Source organism: Crocodylus siamensis, chromosome 3 (assembly GCF_052110815.1).
Source record: "Crocodylus siamensis isolate JL-2025a chromosome 3, ASM5211081v1, whole genome shotgun sequence".
NCBI classification, from domain to species: Eukaryota; Metazoa; Chordata; order Crocodylia; family Crocodylidae; genus Crocodylus; species Crocodylus siamensis.
In genome coordinates, this window is record NC_143397.1 from 248,246,206 (window position 1) to 248,267,194 (window position 20,989).

General features: G+C 43.0%; 1 protein-coding gene across 4 annotated transcripts in view; it reads right to left on the reverse strand.

Moving 5' to 3' along the window:
* Window positions 1-20,989, reverse strand: part of ZFAT (zinc finger and AT-hook domain containing) — a 272,893-nt gene that overhangs the window by 103,215 nt on the left and 148,689 nt on the right. For all 4 annotated transcript variants that reach the window (XM_090040693.1, XM_090040692.1, XM_090040691.1 and 1 more), the window contains one exon: window positions 5,193-5,366. In XM_090040693.1, coding sequence (XP_089896819.1) covers window positions 5,193-5,366 — 174 coding nt within the window. The remainder of the gene's footprint in view (window positions 1-5,192; window positions 5,367-20,989) is intronic.

Below are 20,989 nucleotides of genomic sequence, written 5' to 3' on the forward strand. Positions count from 1 at the left end.
TTCCCAGAGAGGTGGTGCTCTCACTTTCCCTCGAAATCTTCGAGAGGAGACTGGATAGGCACCTGGCTGGGGTCTTATGACCCCTCCCACCCCCAATGCTCCTTCCTGCCCATGGCAGGGGGTCAAACTAGATGATCTGTATAGGTCCCTTCCAACTCACTGATTCTATGATTCTTAGGAACAATGCCCATATGTGTGGACACCTACCCAAAAACACATCTTGTACAGTAGTTTACTGCATAGTAAATCTAAGCTGAAGTAAATGCATGTGTAGATGCACCCTTTGTGTAGATCTTAGATATAAAATAGCTTAACTGAGACAAGCTACTTCACACACAACTGGCTACGGCAAGCCTTTTGGAGGTATTTTTTTCTTCTAGAGATTACATCAGCACTTGATCACATTTCCAAGTACAGCAACAGATGCTAGCTGAGAATGGAAAAAGTAAACTGAAACTTTTTGTGATGGAAGAAAGAACACACATGAAATGAAATGTGAAGAAATTTGGCAAGTGATACAATAAAGGAGATTAAACAGTTAAATGGCCGTGTCACATAAACTCAAGTAAATGACTATGAAGAAGTAGGGGTGCACCGGTAGAGATTTTTTGGGCCAATACCAATGGCCAATTTTTTTAATAAGCCATGTAGTCTGATACTGTTCTGATAGCCGATATGTAGCCCGGCAGTATGGAGACCAGCGTCAGGCTGATAAGTCTGTTGTGGGGAAAGGGGTGCGGGAGAGGGGGAAAGGGCATAGTGGGGTGCAGATTGAGGCCCCTGTGGTGACGGAGTGGAGCTGGGGTAGGACAGGGAACAAGACAGAGCTGTGAGCGACTCATCCAGGGGAAGCAGAGAGGGGGTAGCTCCCACTGCTTCTTGCACCCCAGGAGTACATGGGGAGCATGTGGCCTCGGATCTGTGAATGGGGTGAAGGCAGGCTGCCACTGTAGGCTGGGGCCGGGGTGGCACCAGGCTCTTCCCAGCTGGGGGCTGGGCTACACTGTATTCAGGGTGGGTGATGGCGGCACTGGGAGGGGCAGCTATGGGAGGAGGGGGAGGGCTTCAGCCACCCGGAAATTTGCCTTATCCTTCATCACAGCACTGCTGCTGCCCGCCCCAAGCACAGCCTAGCCCAGCCCAGCCAAACCCCACTACTGGGAAAAGCCTGGTATTGCCCCAGCCCCAGCCTGCAGCCCACCCTCATCCCGCATGCGGATCTGGAGGTACACTCCCTCCATGCACCCCAGGGTGCATGCAGCAGTGAGAGCCGCTCCCCTCCTCGCACCTCCTGGACAAGTCAAGTCACAGCTCCGTCCCACGCCCTGCCCCAGCCCTTGCCCCACTCCCTCCCTCACTGCAGGGGCCTTGATCTTCCCTCCCCCCCTCTTCTCCCCTCCCCACTCTACTCCCACAACAGATTTACCAGCCCAATGATGGTCTTCAAGCTGCTGGACTGCGCTTATGCTGTGGCTGCGCACATGCACACTGAATTTATCAGCCATGTGACCCAAAAAAAGCTGATGCCGATACTCTCAATTTTCCTTATAATCGGTGCTGAACTGATATGGGACTAATGCATCCATGCATCTCTAGGAAGAAACTTTTCTTTTTTTTAAAATACATTTATATTCCCTTTATATTCTTTATAAAATAAAAATAAATATAAATAAAAAAGAGATCACATAATAACGTATGAACTATCCCTTTCACAAAATAACATAATTTAGCTAAGTATTCTGTGGATTTATACAAGCTTCCAAGACCCTAAGGCTACTAATCTATTACCTCTTGTGCTCTAAACCTGTTTTAAGAGAAAAAAAAAAAACAATCTTTTTTGTCTGTTTTTACTGGAAAGTTTAAATCAACTAGTTCTGTTTGTACAATGGGATCTGTGAAAGATTAGTTTTACCACTGCATGAGATAAAAAGCAGTAGGGGCCAACTTTTTGGTACACATGCCACAAATTAGGCCCACATTGTTCCAGAGTAGTACCCTAATCCTCTCCCACAACCTGATCAGATGCTTTGCTTTCTGCTCCCTACCCTGTGCTCCCTGTCTTCTCCCTTCTTCTGGTGTCCTTGTCATAAACTAGATGTTTTTCCAGGTTGGAAATTGATGATGACAATTTATTAAGCAGAATTTGCAGATTTGTTGGAATCTGACAGGGGCCATGGCACAAACACTTTTGTTATGGCAGTTGAAATTTGGTCCTCTTCCTGATTAGCTTTATGCCATACACATAGGATGCTTGTGGCACTTTTGGCACTTAGGGCCGTGTGAAACACCATCACTTTGTTTCGATGTCTGTTTCACCGTTTCAAAGGGACAGTGTTTCATTTCATTGTTTCATTTCAAAGCACTGTCCCATTTTGTTTAAATCTTTTGCTATTTCCACTCATTTTGATGTTTCACTCATAGGTACAGCCCCCTGGAAGGGCTGCGGAGCTATGCTAGACTCCTCCCGGGGACGCAGGCCCCCGGATCTGCACTGGCTGACAGGAGGCTGCCACTGCCACCTGAGACTGCCACTGGGTGCAGCCTGAGCCCAGCACTGGGCTCCATGGATCTCAGCCCAGCACTGGGAGGCAAAAGCACAGCCCCATCTCTGCCCACTTCTCGCCGCCAGGATGTGCTCTGATTGGCTCCGCCAGCCCCATGAAGCTCAGCCTGGTGGTGGGAGTTGGACAGAGCCGGCACTGAGCTCTATGGGGCTGGTAGAGCCACTCAGAGCACAGCCTAGCGGCAACAGGCGCACAAAGCCATGTCTGCGCTCCACCTCCCGGTACCGGGCTGAGCTCCACGGGGGTTGCCGGACAGGAGGTGGGCAGAGCCAGCACTGCACTCCAATTGGCTCTGCCAGCCCCATGAAGCGCAGCCCAGCAGTGGGAGGCGGAGAGTGCTGGCGCTGTGCTCTACCTCCTGCTGCCAGACTGAGGCTAGCGGAGCTGTTTCAATGCTTTTTGTTTTGTTTCCATTTCGCTGTTTAATTTCGAAATGCGCTGAAACAGCTTCGAAACAAAACAGTGAAGTTTTGCACAGCCCTAGCACTCAGGGAACAGGTTGGTCGATCCTTTATAAAGCACTGTGCTTAAGCCTCATCTCCATAATGAAGAACAGATATTTATTTTAAACCAAATATATTTACAAAAAGCATTTCTCATTAAAGAGGCATACCCATAGAGTATAAATTTCTCAATATTAGGAATAGAACTGACTAAAACAAGGTCTTCTCAATTTTTGTAATTAATAAAATGTGTATTACCTTGCACATTAAGGATAAAAAGGGTATTTATATAGACTTTAGGCTTAGATGACACATAGGTATAAAATGCTAATGCCTGATGAAAATGCTGAAGTTCTGAGAGTCCTTAAACATCCTGAATGGGATTTTCAACTAAACTTGACAGATGATCTACTACAGACAGAGGAAAAATGATTTTTTTTTTAATTCTTCAGCAAAAGTCTACAGCCATAAATCATTTTCACCTAAGAAGAGTTCTGCAGGAAAAGGAAAAGAAAGGCTTTAAGAACCACCTTTATGACACTGTACAAAATGGCATTTATGAGAAAAAGCAGCAGCCCTAGAATTTCTAGAAAACATCAAAATATCCAAAGAGTGTAAACTGATGACAAAGAGATGACAAATGAATGTATTGTACTGCAAGAAAAATGAAGCAAAACATAATTTCATTAAATGACATACTTCTCCTGTGACTCTTATGGAGGTAACACTCCTCTAATACCTGCCAAGTTTTCCAAATGCTGAAAATTAGGATAATAAATCATAAGCGTCTCCAATGGCAATGACTCTTTTTTATTACATATATTATAGCTTGGAACTTCAAGCTAATGAGAATGCTAGTTCTCAATCAAATAAATGGGAAGACCTTCAAATAGAGAATCATATTTTATCCTAACTCCGTTCAATTTATTAGAGTTCTTTGTATATATCGCATATTATGCGTAAACATCTTTCAAGTTGAAGCAAGTTATATTAATATTTGATGGGTCATTCAAAATATCATGCATGTATACAGAAAACTCATGGGTTTTCTTCCCCCCACCCCCTTATAAGAATATGGAACTAAAGTTTATGAAATAAAATTAAAGTAAGAGTTAGTCTCTTGTTCGTCTTCCTTCTCTTTTTCCTTATTCAGTCATCTTTCCTTTTTTTTCTACACTGGCAGTACTTCCTCGTTTTTCTTTTTATGCTTTCCCTTACATCGACTTTTTCTCCTCTTCTATTCCCTTTCCCTTTGTTCTCGTCCTCATTTTTTCTTATTTTTGGTATTTAAAATATTGCCACATCCACAAGTCTAGAAATGGATTAAAGCAATGAAAGCTTAAATTCGTATGCAAATAATTTGAGATAGCAACTGGGCCTGAAAGAACAACATCAAACACCATGAGAATTGCAAGAAAACTCAAAATTCATCAACATTGTGTTTTCCCTTCCTTTTCTTTCCAAGCTTCTCTCATTCCCATAGCCCTTGCTTAGTCTAATGGTTCTCAACCTTTCTATGCTCACGGCATTCCTCTGTAAATTTTCAGAATTTAGTGGAATCTCATTTCAAAATTAATACACTTATTATCTAATATCATATAAAACATAACATTCATCCCTTCAGGTCATCATTAGGGAGCATTCCCCTAACCATATATGACTCTGCACATTTTTGCTTCCAGAGCAGCACCTGGATTCCCTTCATAAGGTGTCCAGATCACCAGTGAGGACCAGGAACCTGCAAGCCATTTTGTGCTCTTATATATTACAGGGTAATCTCTCTTGAGCTCCAGCCCCGGGACCAAAACAGGCACGGCTCTGACACATCCATCCACCAACGCCAAAGTACCAGGCTGTACATGTCATGTGTGGAAGGCACCAAGGGGGTTGGAGGATCTGGTGATACAGATATTATTAAATCTAGGCTCCAAAACGTGCTCTCTCAATCCTTTTATGCAAGTCCATTAAAGAAAACTGAGGCCTGCTGTGAAAGGGCCATCAGAGGAGTGAAAAGCTTTCGCAAGGATATGCCCAAACAGAACCAAGTGTGGATAATTTTCAAATAATTTGCATGCCGAGTATGTCAGTCCTATTCCAATCATTTTTTTCTTAAATTCTGTCAGAATTAAATAATGCTTAGGAATTACAACCTATCTATTATTAAATGATGAATAATTATGGTTACCTGGAATAGCTTCATGCGCTGTCAAAATCACACTTATAATAGGATTCTTAGCTCCTGAAATCTGGTCCGTCTCCTTGGCTGACAGAGTTTTCTCAGTTTTTGGTACCCGTGGCCTCTTTGGAGTTTTCTCGCGCTCATCTTCCTTCCTGTCAAGGTCAACGTCAGAATCATTACCTAAAGAGCAAACAAACATCAAAAAGAACATAACTATGTACAACTGAAATGTAGTTACATACTTGCTAATACTATGGAAAGTAATAGTTACATACTTGCTAATACTATGGAAATGCGGTTGCAAGAAAAGAGATTTGTTTGTAAAACTGAGGCAGTACTGTAACAATTTGTTTTATCCCTTAATGAAACAGTTGCTAACATTTTCTGGCAGCAGGCTGGAAGTTAAGGCAGGCTGGTACTAGGACCCACCTTCATTACTAGTTCTCTGCCACCTGACTTAATCTCTAACGTATGAACCACAGTAATACCCCCAAAATTGGGAGAAATCAGGAAGCATCTGTGCCATGAAGAGCAGATTAAAAATAACAGGTTGGATTTGCAAAAAGCACATAAGAGTGCATTCTCCTCTGAGTCACTTTTGCTCCTAAACCACTCAGGAACTTTTCAAAATCCCTCCCAAAGGTTTTGCAGCTTGAAATGGTTTCCTCATTGCCACTGAAGCCCTTTTTTTCTCTTTCTCTCCATAACTTTGTGGATGGCCTTTGGGTAATTTCACTTAAGAGCTAATTCACTACCAGTCAATCATCTTAGGACCAGGCCTTTTTGGACTATAGCAACAGTTATTTAATCAATAGCCAATATAACAACTTTCTCTTCCACTGCTAATTTATTAGTTTTAGAAACAGCCACAAGGCCCTGTGGGTTATTTTGGTAACTTTCTACTGAACACTGATTAGCCAAACATTAATGTCTTCTACTTCATCCTACACGCACCTCAAAGCATGAGAGTACACTGGAGTGTGTAGCCTTCCCTGGTAATTAGGGATACTCTGCTTAGAGCAATAGCTGCTAAGAAAAGTACCGGTCCCAAACTGGGATTAGAGTACAAGTACACCAAGCAGTTAAATTGATAGCAACTTGATACATTTTCAGAGAAAAACCTATTTTTTATACAGTGGCAGTACCCAGGTGCCCATTTATAGACCAAACACAAAATGAGCCATTATTGAACTTAAGTCTCCATTTTTAAGTCTCTTTACTTTGAATATTTGCAACTGTTTTGGTCTTTTACCATTTTGTCTGGTCTCTAAGCAGGCAATCCCCACTTAGCACTCTTAATTGGTTCTTGAAAAACTGAGTGTTAAGCGAAACGAGCGTTAAGCAAAACCAAAAGTATCTGACGACCCAATATGGCGACCGCAATTGTTTTTAATGACCCAAGATGGTGACTACAAGCATTATAATGAAACTCGCTAAGTGCTAAGTGAAATCAGGGATCAATTTCAAATAAGCGTTAGAGCGAAATAGCACTAAATGAAGGAGCATTAAGTGGGGATTGCCTGTATAGTCAGTCACTGTTCTTCTGCACTTTAACATAGCAAGGAAAAAGGAGAATAAGTACACCATGCGCCACACAGGGAAATGCAATTGAGAAACCTCAAAGTTCACAGGAAACTCAGCCAAAGATAAGTATACTCAAAAAAACTGATTTTCCTCTGTTATTACACTTCTATATTATTTGGGTTCATTACTGTATTGGTGGGCAGTGGCACTTCCTTTTCAGGTATGAGCAGGACAATATTCCCCTATCACATCTCATTTCTCTAAGACCACATCTGTATGGTAAATTTGGGGTCTCTGGCAGTGCCCTCAAGCACACTATACTACTCAGGGTAGGCTGCTTTCTAAACTAGATGTGGTGTATTAGCCGCCATATGGACAGCCACATTAGCTTGGGGGGCAGGCTAACTGGCACTGTTACTCAGCAGTGCTAATTCATTCAGGGTAAAGAGGCTGCGTATGTGCCTGAGCCTTTTAACAGAATTTGCTGGATGGGGAAAGGCTGAAATATTTGATTAAGGGTAAGAGGCTGATTACTAGCAGCACAACTGCAGAGCTGTGATAGTTATGGAGTTGGGGACAGCTGTCCCTAATGCTCCCTCTTCATAGAGTCTGAGAAGAGCGAGAGTCAGTTGGGGGACAGCTGAATTAGCTGAGAGTCCACGGGAGTCCACTGACTTCTGGGGCTCACTAAAATTTAATGCAAACTCACTGAACTTCCTTTCACCTTATGGGGGCTTTTAAAGAAGGGGACATTACTTGACGTGTATCTTTTAGGTGAAATACTTTTCTTCAATTCTTCCACTTGTTATGAAGTCAAATTAGTCACTGCAGGATACTGTAGTCATTGCTGTTGATTTTGTCTATCTTTTTATTTTTAGGACAGCCACCATTTTGTTCTCATTCTATAGCTCTTCAATTTATTAAAACTTTTCCTAAGGAAGGAGGGAAGAGGGATCCTTCCTTTTCATGAAGGGACTGAGCATAACTGTTAAATATCTGACACGAGTCTTCAAAGAGCACATCCTGTTTCATACAGGATGCCATGCTGAAGGCTGGCATAGCAATTGCTTTCCCTTGACTCTTCCTCCTCCTGAGGCACTGGGTTTCCAATCCACCCCTACAGCAGACTGCTCACAATGCCTGAACTATGGACTCTGTGGTATTAAACAAAATGGGTTTTGGCTACCAGATACAGGGTTGTGACTGTTAGCAAAGCTGGCAGAAGACTCAAAGGGGATGTGTATTCAGATTGTACAATTTATCAATGGGGAACTTAATTGTTCCTAGAACAGCTTCCTTCATTTCCTACTAAAGCAGTTAAGGAAGTTCCCATTCAAATTCTGTGTGCTGTATGTAGAAGTGGCAAGAGAAGGCCAATAAAAAAGGTCAGAAGTTTCCAGCACAGGATTTCCCTGTATCATACGAAGTGGTAGAAAATGAAGAATGGAAAGAACTCGGCTGGCAAATAAAGACATTATGCAAATATCCCAAAAGCAACAAACAAGAAGGGAAATTGATTTGAAGAAAAAAAAATAATATAAATGAACCCAACGAATTTCAGAAATCTTTCTGAATCCAAAAGAACTGATGCATAAACCCCAGAGCAGCCTATGTATTCCATATTCATGAACTGTGGTACCTGCTCAACTGAGATAGGAAAACAACATATAAATATAAACTAGCAATATAAAAACCTAGTACACCAAAAGTTATTTGTTTATTAAATGAAAACTGTGCAAGTGGTTGCAAGATATGCTACATGTGAACTGTTACCTTTTTATTTTAACAAAATCCTAGTAATATTCCTGCCAAATTCTTGAGCAATCCCATGTTCACTAACCTCTTGCACTCAGGACAATAGAAGATGCATTAATAGTATTTAAATTTCATTTTCTTGATCCAATTTTTGTTCAAGTCAAGGCTACTTACCTATAATCTATGACTAAAGAGAGGTTAAGAATGATAGTCTGAAGTTAGGCAGAGGGCAGGGCTGCAGATGGAGCTGGGACTGGGGACCTGTCTGGTGCCTGGATCCCACCGCTGTAGGAAGGGAGGGGAAGAGGTGCCAGTTCTGCCTGCAGGGGTCAGGTGGGGCCTTCCCGCCACAGCAGCAAGATCCCCAGCCCTCTGGTGGAGCAGCAGCAGGACCCAGACAAGGCAGCGGACTCGCTGCACCTCCTGCTGTGCCTGTGCTGCCATGGCCTAAACCGAGAAGGCTCCTCCATGCTGCTGGTGCCCTCCCAACCTCGCCCCAGAGGAAGGGGGTCTGGTCCCAGAAGGGTGGTCAATGGGCATGCTGCATCCTTCCCCCTCCCATCCATGGTGCTGGGGTCACGTGGGGCCTCGCCCAACCCTTTAGGCAGGGCTGGGCGCCTGGGTAGCTTGGCCCAAGGACGTGCTGCTGCAGCTGAAGCAGGCAGCGTCCAGGTTCATGGTGACTGTCCAGGAGTTACCTGGACTAGGAGGCTCCAGGAAGCCCTTTACCCCAGATGCAGGGGGTGGAGCGAATGCTTACCCGATCCAGGTACCCGGATGAGGTGGCACGGTTAAAAGACAGCCTGGGATCAGACCCGGAGCGGGGAGCGGCAGGACCGGAAGTGCCAGGACAGACGCTAACAACCGGCAAAGGAGAGGAAGTGCGGATCCACGCCGCCCAGCGCAGAGCTGCGGGACTGGAGCTGCCGGGGCGAAAGCCAGCCGCCGGCAAGGGAGCGGAGGGGCGGATACACACCGCCCAGCGCGCAGCCCAGACGTTCTGGAGCAGCAGTAAGGCAACGCAGGGACGCACGGCGAGGAGGCTGGGATCCGGCGGTGAGTCGGGTGACTGGGGCGTGCAGGAGCCGCAGGATGCAGTGGGTGAAGGGCGGAGCGGAAGCCCAGTGCCTGCTAGGGCGTATGGACTCCAGGTGGTGGCCCCGCTATACGAGAGCAGAGGAGGGGCGCAGGACCCTTCCCCTGGAGAGGCTATAGAGATAGGAGCAGACTGAGTGGAGAAGACAGACGGAACTTCATATACGAAGGCCAGAAGCGTCGGGGACACTATTCCTCAACACTTCTGGTGACGTGGGACTGAGATTGCTTGAAAGAGCGAAAAGGATGCTCATCCTGGAGGACCCGGCGAGGGTGTAGGGGTGGAGGAGCCCTCAGCTAGCTCACGGACCACCAGTCTCAATTTCGGACATTTCTGCACATGCCGCACAGAAATCCAACTGAACCAGGAAAACATCAAAGTCGTGGCAGGCGAGCGCGGCGCACGCAGATTGGGAGAGAGAAGGGACTGGTTATAAAAAGAACGGACACTTGGACCGAACAGCCAGGGCGAGCGGTAGGCTCATTCACAGTGACCAGGGCCATTCCTGCCCGAGGTCACTAAATGGTAAACTGTAAGCAGTAAATGGTATACGTTAATGCAATTGAAGTACATCATTTAGCCATTTAAATCCCTATTTGTAATGTGTGCATGACTAACCAACCAACTATACAAACATACCCACATGGGATATGCCAACAATGAAACTTTCTCATGACGGTATCCACTGATGCACTCTCTCCCCTACAGATGTCCTCGTTATTGTTCTGGAAAAATTCTGAGGAAAAGGTTATAAAAGGGACTGTGATGCTCTGGCCATCTCAGTCCTTCCCCTTAAGTCCCAAATTGCAATTAGGGCTCTGAGAAATGGGGTAGGTAGGCAGAAAATATGAAGATGCAAATCCCAAAATTCAGGAACAGAGGGTAACTTTCATTTCTCTTCTAGATGGCCTCTACATATTCCCACTAATGGGATCATTTTTTAAGTAGTACCACCATTTCCAGAAGATACCCTAACTGAATAATGGTTGCCTGGTCTACAACTGCTTTGGCTATGCTGCCATCAGAAGTCTTCTCCACCCAGCTCTGCTCCCTCCTCCCGGTGGCTGGGAGCAGGAATATGCACACTGTCATAGCTGCTCCTTGCAGTGTGGGGCAGGACAGGTCAGGAGTGGTTCTGGGGCTATACCTGTACCCAGAACAGCCAGGGATAGCAGTAGAAGGGAGGCACAGCAGAAGCACAGAGAGATAACTGATGGAGAGGCAGGCACCAAGAGGACAAGGGGTGGGGATCAGGCTACCTGCTCCCCATGCTGCCTGTCTCCCTGCCTCTGCTTTCCCCACTGCCTGCACTGCTATCTCAACTACCTTCCTACCTGCCCCCCTCACCTCTGCTTCTGCACTGCTTGCCCACCCCCTCAGCACTACTGTTTTCCTACTATAGCAATGGGGGGACACATTTAAAACAGTCCCCCAATAATTACATTCTAGAGATGGAAAATCATTACAAATATTTAATTTTCCATGTCTAGAAATGAATTATTGGGGAGGGGCTGTCTTTAATTTGAAGTAATTCTGGATTTGGGTAAATAGTGTGGATTAGTTTCCAAAAAAAATGAACTCCTTTCTTAATGTAGGAAAGCCTGCACTCAACAAAGAGTAACTTAACCTTGGACATCATCTGAATGGATAAAGAAGAATTAACTGTTTACCTTTAGTAGCAACTACTTATAAAACATTGATCAAACAAGAATGAGACACCAGAGGTAACAGATATATTTGGAAATGTAAAAAAGGAGAGTTTTCCAAAGCTGTTATCAAAGTAGTTATCAGTATAACTGACTCAGTACATTAAATTTAAGTGGGAAGTGTGAACAAAAATTGTGAATTATTCACTGACATCCCATTGGATGCCCAAAACATACAATTCCACCGATATGATAAAAGAAGGCAAAAAGCTGTCCCATTTAGAAGGATTTTTAGAAGCAGTCCGCACACACACTTCAATTTTTAAAAAATGGAAAAATAGAGAAGTAAGCGACAGCGAATAAAAGTTGAAGTTTTAAGAAATTGGCAACTGATAAGGGAGTCTACAGAAATCAAATATCAATAGTTAATGTTGATAAAGATAAGGTGATTTTTAAATATATTAGGAAAAAGTCTCTAGGTCCATATCTAGATGTAGTTGGTAAATTCATAAAAACTGAAGGAGGCAGTAATGTTCAGTAGACACTTCCATAAACAACGTGTGCGGGGAGTTGAGCGGGTACCATTCTTTGCCACTGATGCCACCCCCAATGCTGCCAAGCGCTGGCTCCAGCCAGGCTGCAGCCCCACACTGTGCCTCACCATCAGCACAGAAATCTGAGGGGGCACATGCCCCCCACCCCCAATCCCATACTTCTCTTCCCACTGTCATGGAAATTTTTTGAGTATGTGCTGCCAGTACAGAAGAGGTTAAACTGACATGCGCGGTTTGAAGCTGTGAGTGGAAATTTCCAAGGCTCACCCAGTCCTTGCCCCCTGGGTGACCTGCGGAGCTGTCAATCATTGTTGACCTACTTTCCCCACAGACGCATGCTCAGACTGTGTCAGCTCCTGACTGAGAGCATGCTCAGTCAGAACCTGACATGAGGTAATCGGACTAGAAATTTCTCTGCGGAGAGCATGCTGATTGGCTACCAAATTGATATAAAAGTTCTGTGAGCCCCTCCCTCGGGGTGGTGTGTGGTGGTGTGTGTGGGGAGATCGCATGGACTAGAGACAGAGGCTGCTGCTGCAGGGACTGTTCTTTGAGTCAGGCTTCAGGGCCTATTGATCTCCTCCTTCGGCTCCGTTGATACTTGCTTTTGTAATCTTCTGGCTTCTGACTTACCCTTGAACGAACTAACGGCTTACGATTTTGGATCACCCTATGGATTTTGTTTAACCCGGCTCTGGACCATCGACCTCGGCTTCCTTTTCGACTACGACCCGGCTCAACCCTTTAACCTGACATCTTCGCGGCTTCATCTTCTGGCTACCGACCTCGGCTTTTCGTATTCGACCACCCGATTTGTCCATTGCTGTGGACTGGCGTCACGCGGTTCATCATCAACGTGTTACAGTTCGTTTCATTGTTTGTGATCCCCATTTATGAGCTGTTGACCAGCCCTGGGACTAGGTCTTCGGACTGAACCTCGTGGGCCAACAGACCCCTTTGTTGTTAATTGTTTGTTTGTGTTCCAAACTGTAACTGAAGACCTTTCTGCCTACGCCTGAAGCGTAAGTCAAATAAATTCACCTGTTCTTTCTCAATCTGCTCCAAGTCCCTAACTCCAGACTCTACGCCGCTAATCCCACTTGTCCGTATCTAATTGCCACCCCGGCCCACCGTGACCTTGGGGCCCGATCCTTCGGTTTTCCCCGACACCCACATGTCACCAATGGACATTTCTATTCCATATTTGGATTTCAGTGGGAGAATATATGCATCCCCCATAGACAGATATGGATTTTCCACCTGTAATAAAGAAGGAGCATCTACTAAAAGTAAGCATTTTTAAACAAATGGGTATAATTTACTCTCAAGAATCTTCAAAGAACTAAATAAGGAGCTCTCTGAAACAAGATTAACAAAATTTTGGAAACTGGGGAAACTCTAAAAGAACTAACTGACTTCCCATAAAGTATCAATATTTCAAAATGGGGTATAAGGATGGACCCACAGAATTACAGACGAGACAGAACGGACATCAAGACTAAGTAAATAATTGAAGTACGTCAATTATGGTCATCAAGACTAAGTAAATGCATAAGTAAATAATTGTAATTTCAGGACTCTGTCAACAAAGAACTAGAAGCTAGAAACATATTTAAGACTGGCCAACATGGTTTCACAACAGGTAGTTCCTTCTCAAACATGCTGGCTGTTTTCTGACAAGACTGTAAGTCAGATAGATGAAGGCAACTGCGATGAAACAGTTTTCACTGGCATTTGACCTACTACAACATGAAACTAATAAAAATAACTGCATTATAGGGAAATACCCAAAATACATCATATGAATTAAAAACTGGCTCACTGACAGACCTTACTACGTAGTTGTTAACCGGCAAATGTCAATGAAGGGACTTAGAAAGGAGTTGGACTTGATGACTTACCAGCAGGCAACCTGTGATATAAACCCTTGCTCTTGATCCAATATCATTTAATACTGGAGATGATTATGTGATTATGTCAAGTCTGTGCTCATGAAGCTTGAGGATGATGAAAAAAAAGACTGGTGGGGTTGCCAAACACAAGATACCACATCTACTAACCAAGAAGGCAGGGAGACTTGGAAAACAGTGATTCAGAGGAGTTAAGGATCAAGGTGGAGAACGCCCCAGGGTGAGCTTTCAGCACAATGCTGTGACAAAAAGGACTAACACAATCCTTGGACATATGAAAAAAGAGAGATACATCAGCCTGAAGTGGGGAAGTGGCTTTGCCGCCGTACATAACATTGGTAAGATTGTCAGTAGAATATTGTGTCCAGGTCTAGTGCCGACACTTTAAGGAGAGAGATTAGAGAAAGGTGAACCGTTCAAAGGAGACAGTCTAGAATATGACCCTTATGATCTGAGATGGAAGGAGTTTAACTTGCTAACCTTTTTTTTTTTTTTTTTGGATAAGGTGAATAGGATTACTAAGTAGGTGAACATGCGTCCTTGCACATGGAAAAGCTATCTGATAATGGGGGATGGGGGTGGGAAAGGCATCTCAGTCTTGTAAACAAAGACATAACTTCAACTACCAGACATAGTATTTTCTTATTTCCAGACTCATTTTATCAAAAATGCAATTTTCTGGTAGAGAGAGAAATGCTGGAAGTTTTCCAGGGTAGGACTTGCCATTGCTTGGAGTCTTCATAATAAGCTGCCTTTCTTAAAAACATGCTTCAGTGCGACCCTTAGAAGAAATTCAGTGGCCTCTGTGTGTTGGGAAGGGACTGAGCTGAATAATCACAGACCTGTAAATTTATAGACTGCTTGTCCATTGACCATGGGACAGTATTCATTTGAGCACAGGGCATCGTCCCTTGCAGCATGACTGAGGATTATGTGTTAGAGCTATTTGGGAATATTTCATCTAATCAGTCCCCTGCTATTGCCGGGCCACCAAAAAATTGTGGCATGTCATCTCCCTTGTCTTTTGCCTGTGGCACACAACTTAGTCTCTTGAGCACTGAAGTGCTTTTGTCTAAAGTTACTGGGCTCAACAGAGGGTTATCTGGATGACATTTAATGTTCTGTGATATACAGGAGGTCGGATAAGATGATCTAATGGTTCCTTCTACCCATAAACTCGATGAAATTTGAAGGTAAACAACTTCAAACTTGAAACAACACACTGAGCATTAATGGCAATCAATCACTGGGACAATTTACCAAGGGACAGGATGGAAAGGAGTTCATTCCATGAAGTCTATAACTCAACATTTTATGTCTTTCTGAAAAGATATATGCTAGGATCAACCACAAGTTATTGGGCTTTGCAGAGAAATTACTAAATCATTGTTCCATCACCTGTTTTATGCAACCAGCAGTCATACTATATGATCACAATGGTCCCATTCTGGCTTTAAATTCTATGACTCTAGCAGATTTGAAAAAAATAGCTTTCTTCACTTTGAAATAAGCAATTAAATCTTGACAACGTTTACACTTTGCATTGGAAGAATTCTTTGCCTAGACTCTTTCAGTCACATATTCCTGAAGTTAAAGGAGAAGAAGGAAAAGACAGAAATCCGTATACAGATGCCTGTTAATGACTATATTATAAGTAAGTGTGGGCAATTGTGGTCCAAAATCTTTCACTTTTACAACAGTTAAAATGAAATTCAACCACCTAGTGACTTCAGCACTGTAAAAACAGAAAGATATAATAAATTAAGCATCTTTGTACAGAATTACATCATCAGAAGTCCTGCCCACCCTCCAGATTCTTCCAAACCAAGCCCTGCCCCTGTTGTTTTTAACTATACCTGTACCTTTTTTCCATCACCCACTGGTATTTTAAATGTCACTCACAAACCTGTTCTCAACTACCAGTGACTTCACCTGTTCCCCTTTCCCTATAGGGATTAACAGTTTCATACATTCTTCTTTCCTAACAGGCACTAAGACCTGGAAATATTATTACATCCCTTTAACTCTTTAGAATACCTGAAATTTTAATTTAGAAGCGTAAATTGTAACCTAATGTTTCTAACATCAAAATTTCTAAAGAGTTCATATTCATTTATGTAATTGAGGGGTGATTGAGTTAAAGTGATCCCTTTCTTCTCCAATAATTTTATAAAATTGTGATTTTCCACAACCTTTCTTACATTAAGGTGGAGTCCCAGTGTTATTACCTAGTGCAGTTCCATAGACCCTTTTGCAGAACTGGCCCCGGAATAAAAAGAAATCTTTATAGAGAGAGAGAAATTTAATCAGCCCATTGAAACTACCCCATGACATTTCACTGTGGCTACATTACTGCTGAGCAACAGAAGCAGAACTGAAAAGACATGAGTTGATTACAAGGCTCTGCTGAATAGGAGCAATTATCCTGCTTTTCCTACAGTTGTTCACAAAACTCCTAAAAAAACCCGCAAGACTTCCCACAGGTTTCAAGTGCCCAAGTTACAGCTACACTATGATTCTTTTAATTTACTTCAGTTGTGTCCAGCCACTGCAAATTAATTTTTGGACCCAAAGACATAAATTGTATAGATAAAACTTACTTTACAGAGAGGTAAAGTATATATCTTGGAGTCATGCAGTTAACCTATACCAGAGATAGAAACAAACCCCAACTATTCTGTCAGTCCTTTGTGCAAACCACCAGAAATACTCAGAGTACTGGGCACAATATAAGGATAACTGATACGTAATGGTTTGTGACATTCAGGGCATCACCGAAGGTCATCATCTGATCCCCACAGGTTGAATTCTATGGATATTTGATTCCAAATTTGAAACAGTTGTCCAAAGCTCTGAGTTTAGCAAAAAATCATTCTCAGATACCCAAAGCAATGAGAAAGCATGTGTTCACAGGACTTAGATGTAGTAAAGTCATGTACAGTATTTCATTGCAGAAAGCTAGGCATTGTGGATCTAATTTTAATCTGCAAATGAAAACTCCTCAGTTTTCTACCTAACTCTAAAAAGACAAGCCATACTGATCGATGATGTAAAGTGTGCTATGAGTTATGTCAGAAAGTGGGTGCAATGCACGCACCCAAAAAGGGAAGCATGCAGCAGAAAGGATCATTCTGAGTTAGTCCCACATAACTTTATTTTTTTTTCCGGACCATCTCATACCCACTTGTAAATCACATCTCTGACAATACTTCTAAATCCATGAGTGAATACAGTTTAAGAGATGAATGTTGTCTTGTTAGATCCTTTGCATCAACAATTCCAAAATCAAGATTCCAACAGATTTGGTTTGTCATCTTGGAAAACAAGAGAAAAAGCTTAAGTTGACAGCAGGTTTTTACGTATAATGTAGCTGCAAAAACACCAAAAGAAACACAGTATTTCTAATGCTGCCACTGCTGTGCTGCATACAAGCACTACTGTCAAAGGGCCAAATCATGATCCAACCGCCTCACAAGATCGCACAAAGGGAAGTAAGAGTCCCCCATGCTCACCCTCCTATGTGGCCTCTTGCATCTTCAGGAGCTGATCATTTGACTTCTCCCTTCAAATCCCCCAGGCACCCTGTGCAGAGAGTGCAAGAAAAGGTCTAGGCACCACCTGTTCCAATGGACTAGCCAAGGGCTGTCCAGCTGACCACCTCTGGGTCACATGCAGCCTGTGAGGGGTTAAATTGTGGCCCCCAGGCTCCTGCCTGGCTATCATACCCTCATTGCTCCAGCTGCAACAGGAGCAGCTGGGCTCCCCACCCTCTCCTCTGGCTGCTGCATCTGTCGCATCCCAGGCTGGGGCAGCATGGTAGCAGGAGGAATCCAAGGGAAAGAGAAGCAATTCTGCTTCTTTCTTCCCTGCGCTGCGACTCAGAGGTAAATTTGTTGGGGAAAGCTAACTCAAATGGCTGAGTGAAAAAATAAAGTCCTCTAACAAGAAGAAAATTCACAAGCAGGTGGGCAAATCTCTGAGACAAAGCTAATGGCTTTAAATCAGCCAGTGACCAGAAACTGCTAGGAATTTACCTTACCAAAACACTCAATAAAGCTTCAATCAGTAGATGAGAAGACAAAGATGAGCAAATGTTAAGCAGCAATGAACCTGTTAAATAAGGTTTTTAATTGGAAAAATGCAGTAATTATAACTGCAGTAAGTCTCATCTCTTTCCATTCAAACAAGGGGAAGGTGAGAGTTGAGAAAAATGCACCTGTTATATCAAATGCAGGTTATGTCAGATCCTCTGTAAAATTAGGATGATGTTAAAAAAAAAAGGGGGTGCAGTAGTCTCAGAAGAAGACTTGGTAAAAGACATACGAGGAAAAAAACTGGAAACAACTGGCACCTGTTTCCCCCATCTACATATACCAAATCCAAATCCAAAATGGATACTATTTGCATTGAGAGCAAAAACACAGTTTGTAAAAGAGAGGTCTCAACATTAGCCAAGGAGATCCTGCCCCTTAGCAATAATTCAGCACTCTCACTAGAGTAAATTATTCTGCTTTCACCAGTTAAATTTTACACATTTGGCATTAACGTTTTGTTTTCTACAAGTAGGTCATTTCACCTCCTATTACTCTTGGTGTGTTGGAAATGAAACACCCTTCATGTTTTTAAGGTGATTTCAGAGAAAATGAAATGGATTCCAGTTAGATTGCAACAAAGTTTCTCTGAATACAAAGAGTGTTTGCTTGATCATAAACAGGTTTTTTTTTTAGAATCAGATGAATTGCCTGACTTCATCTCTCCCTTGCTAAAGCACGTACAGCAGCCTGTTCGAACAGCTGGCACTTCCATTCAACAGACTAATAAACTGACCTTCCCTATCCAGCAATAAGCATTGTAAATCCCTGTTGTACTCATACAAGTAATGTAATGCAATGCTGGATCTTTCTCCCACATTTATGGCTTGTTCACATCTGTGATGATGAGGACAGCTACTGGCAACTTCATGTGAATCAGTATTTCCAGGGTTATTTCAGACTAGATGTTTCTTTCATTCATCCCAATCTTCCGTTTTAAGTCTCTAATTGGGGGTGCAGTCTGACACATCGTCAAAGCACAGCTACTAGCTCTTAATTGGCGTGTTTTTGGACTGCTATTCGTTTGAGTTTGAAGGAAAAAAATCTTTATTCTACTCAGTCTCTGTAAAATGCTAGTGTTGGACTGATTCGAGAGAGAAAAAAGTCCTTTTATAAAACTGACTTGCAATTTTTCTAATCTAGCCATGCAAAATGTATGAACGCTGTTATTTCTTGTGCAAAAAAAATAACAGTACATTCCTTGCATAAAGAATCCACTTGAGTGAGAACTGTCTATTAGTAGGCATGGACAAAAATTAAATCAAAACTCATGATCATAAGTCCCATTTTCCAAAGTGACTTTGGATCCTAAATCACTTGAAAGCTTTTAAGACAGTTTCATCAATCTTACCTCGACTATGTTTTAAACTAATTTACCTAACTGATGCACTTATTTTGGTTTTAACAGGTCCTTATTTCAGTTTAGCTTAAAATAGATTTCTAACTGACCTAAGCTAAGGCAAAAAATCAGGCTGGTTTATGACAAGTGTGCATACAGAGCAATTATTTTTGGTGAAGTCCAGACAATTATCTTGCATAAACAAGGCTTGCTATTCAAGGCACACATACATGTAAATGTGTGGCTTGTGGGCATAAAGGTTAAATGTCCACAGGAAACTAAATAATCAGGCCTTTCCTGTCATACTTAAATCAATTGGGCTTAAAAAAAAACAAGGCAATTGCTACAAACTGGAGATGAAGCTTCGCCATCCAGATAATGTCACCAAATCTGCTCCTTGGTGTCATGTCAAACAAGGACAGGACATCCATGAAGGAGGTGCACCTGGCTTAGGAACTGCAGGGACCTATGCTCTCCTTTCTCTGGGGACAATACATAGAATTGTTTCTGGTACAATTTTACAGGCTTTTGTCCCACATGACAGGGTGTCTGGTAGGCTAGGGACAGAGGTTACAAATAAACCAGTTTAAGTGATAAGAAACTGGTCTAAACCTGTCATAGAACAGAAGCTCAGTGCACATAAACCCGTTTCAAAATGGCTGAAACTGGTTTAAGATAAATCTGGCTGAATGTAGCATCAGACTTAACTGATTGGGGTCAAACCGGGTTATAAAATTTCTGGTCAAAATCCCTTCCTGGTTCATGTTAAAATCAGTTCCCCAGCATCCCAGCATGCTTTCTAGCCCTGGGCTGGGCTGTGCTGTCTGCTCCAGAGAGCAGGAATGGCCTCAACCCTGTTCCACAGCTGGAGCAGTGAGGGCTGGCTGACAAGCGGGTGGGGAAAGCAAGCCCGGCTGGGGATGCAGCCCAGTATACAGGGGGAGGGGGGACAGAGAGAGCACCCCCCCACCCCAGCAAACCCTGCCTAGGGTCTGGGGCCGGGGCGGGCATGGGGGGGTGTGCTTAACACCCCTTCCCCCACTCAAACTTACTGCTGGCTGCAGCTATGGACTACAAGTCCCAGAGGCACCTGGACACAGGAAGAGAACATGATGAGCAACCCTGCTGCTTTAATTCTGAACTTCAAATCCCAGAAACCCCGGGGCAGCAGGAAGAAGCAGCAAACACACAGCTGGAGAGTTGTGCTCTAGCGCCCCCGGCTTCTGGCCTGAGCCGCTGCAGGCATGTGGCTGTATTTCCTGAATCGAAGGTAAATGTCCGTGCACTTCTGTTTCAATTTAATCATACATTTTAGAATAACCTGCAAAGACTGAATCGATTCAGCTTTGGGCTTTTTGACTGTATGTACTTAGCCACACTGTTGACAGATTACTCCACAGCTTGAAATGTTTTAATGTCTAGAAATGTAACTGCCATGTTCCTTTTCATTTTTTTTTCTTTGCTCTTATTTATTCTTTTCCCATTTCTCCCTCAATGTTCACCACACTGGAATTTTAAATATCTGTAATTTTACCAACAATCCCAAGTTGTACCTTAACCAAACTAATTTTTCTTCAATCAGCACGTAACAAATATTTTGACTACCCAATTTCAACCCAGAAATCGTTCTCAAGAAGTACACATTAGCTTTACCATTCTTTTAACTAGTAAAGACACTTTATAATCATGGTCTTATTTCCAGAGAAAATGAATAGCTGAAACAGCAACTAAAAGATCAACAGTGTCATCCCATTCCATATACAGAAGTAAAGAAATTCAAAGACGTGGTTGCCACAGCAATCCTCATTTGGCACTCCTGAATATATGTAAGGCTTTTTTGCATTACTGAATATGCTTTTTAATTTAAGCCTTAATAAGATATGACACA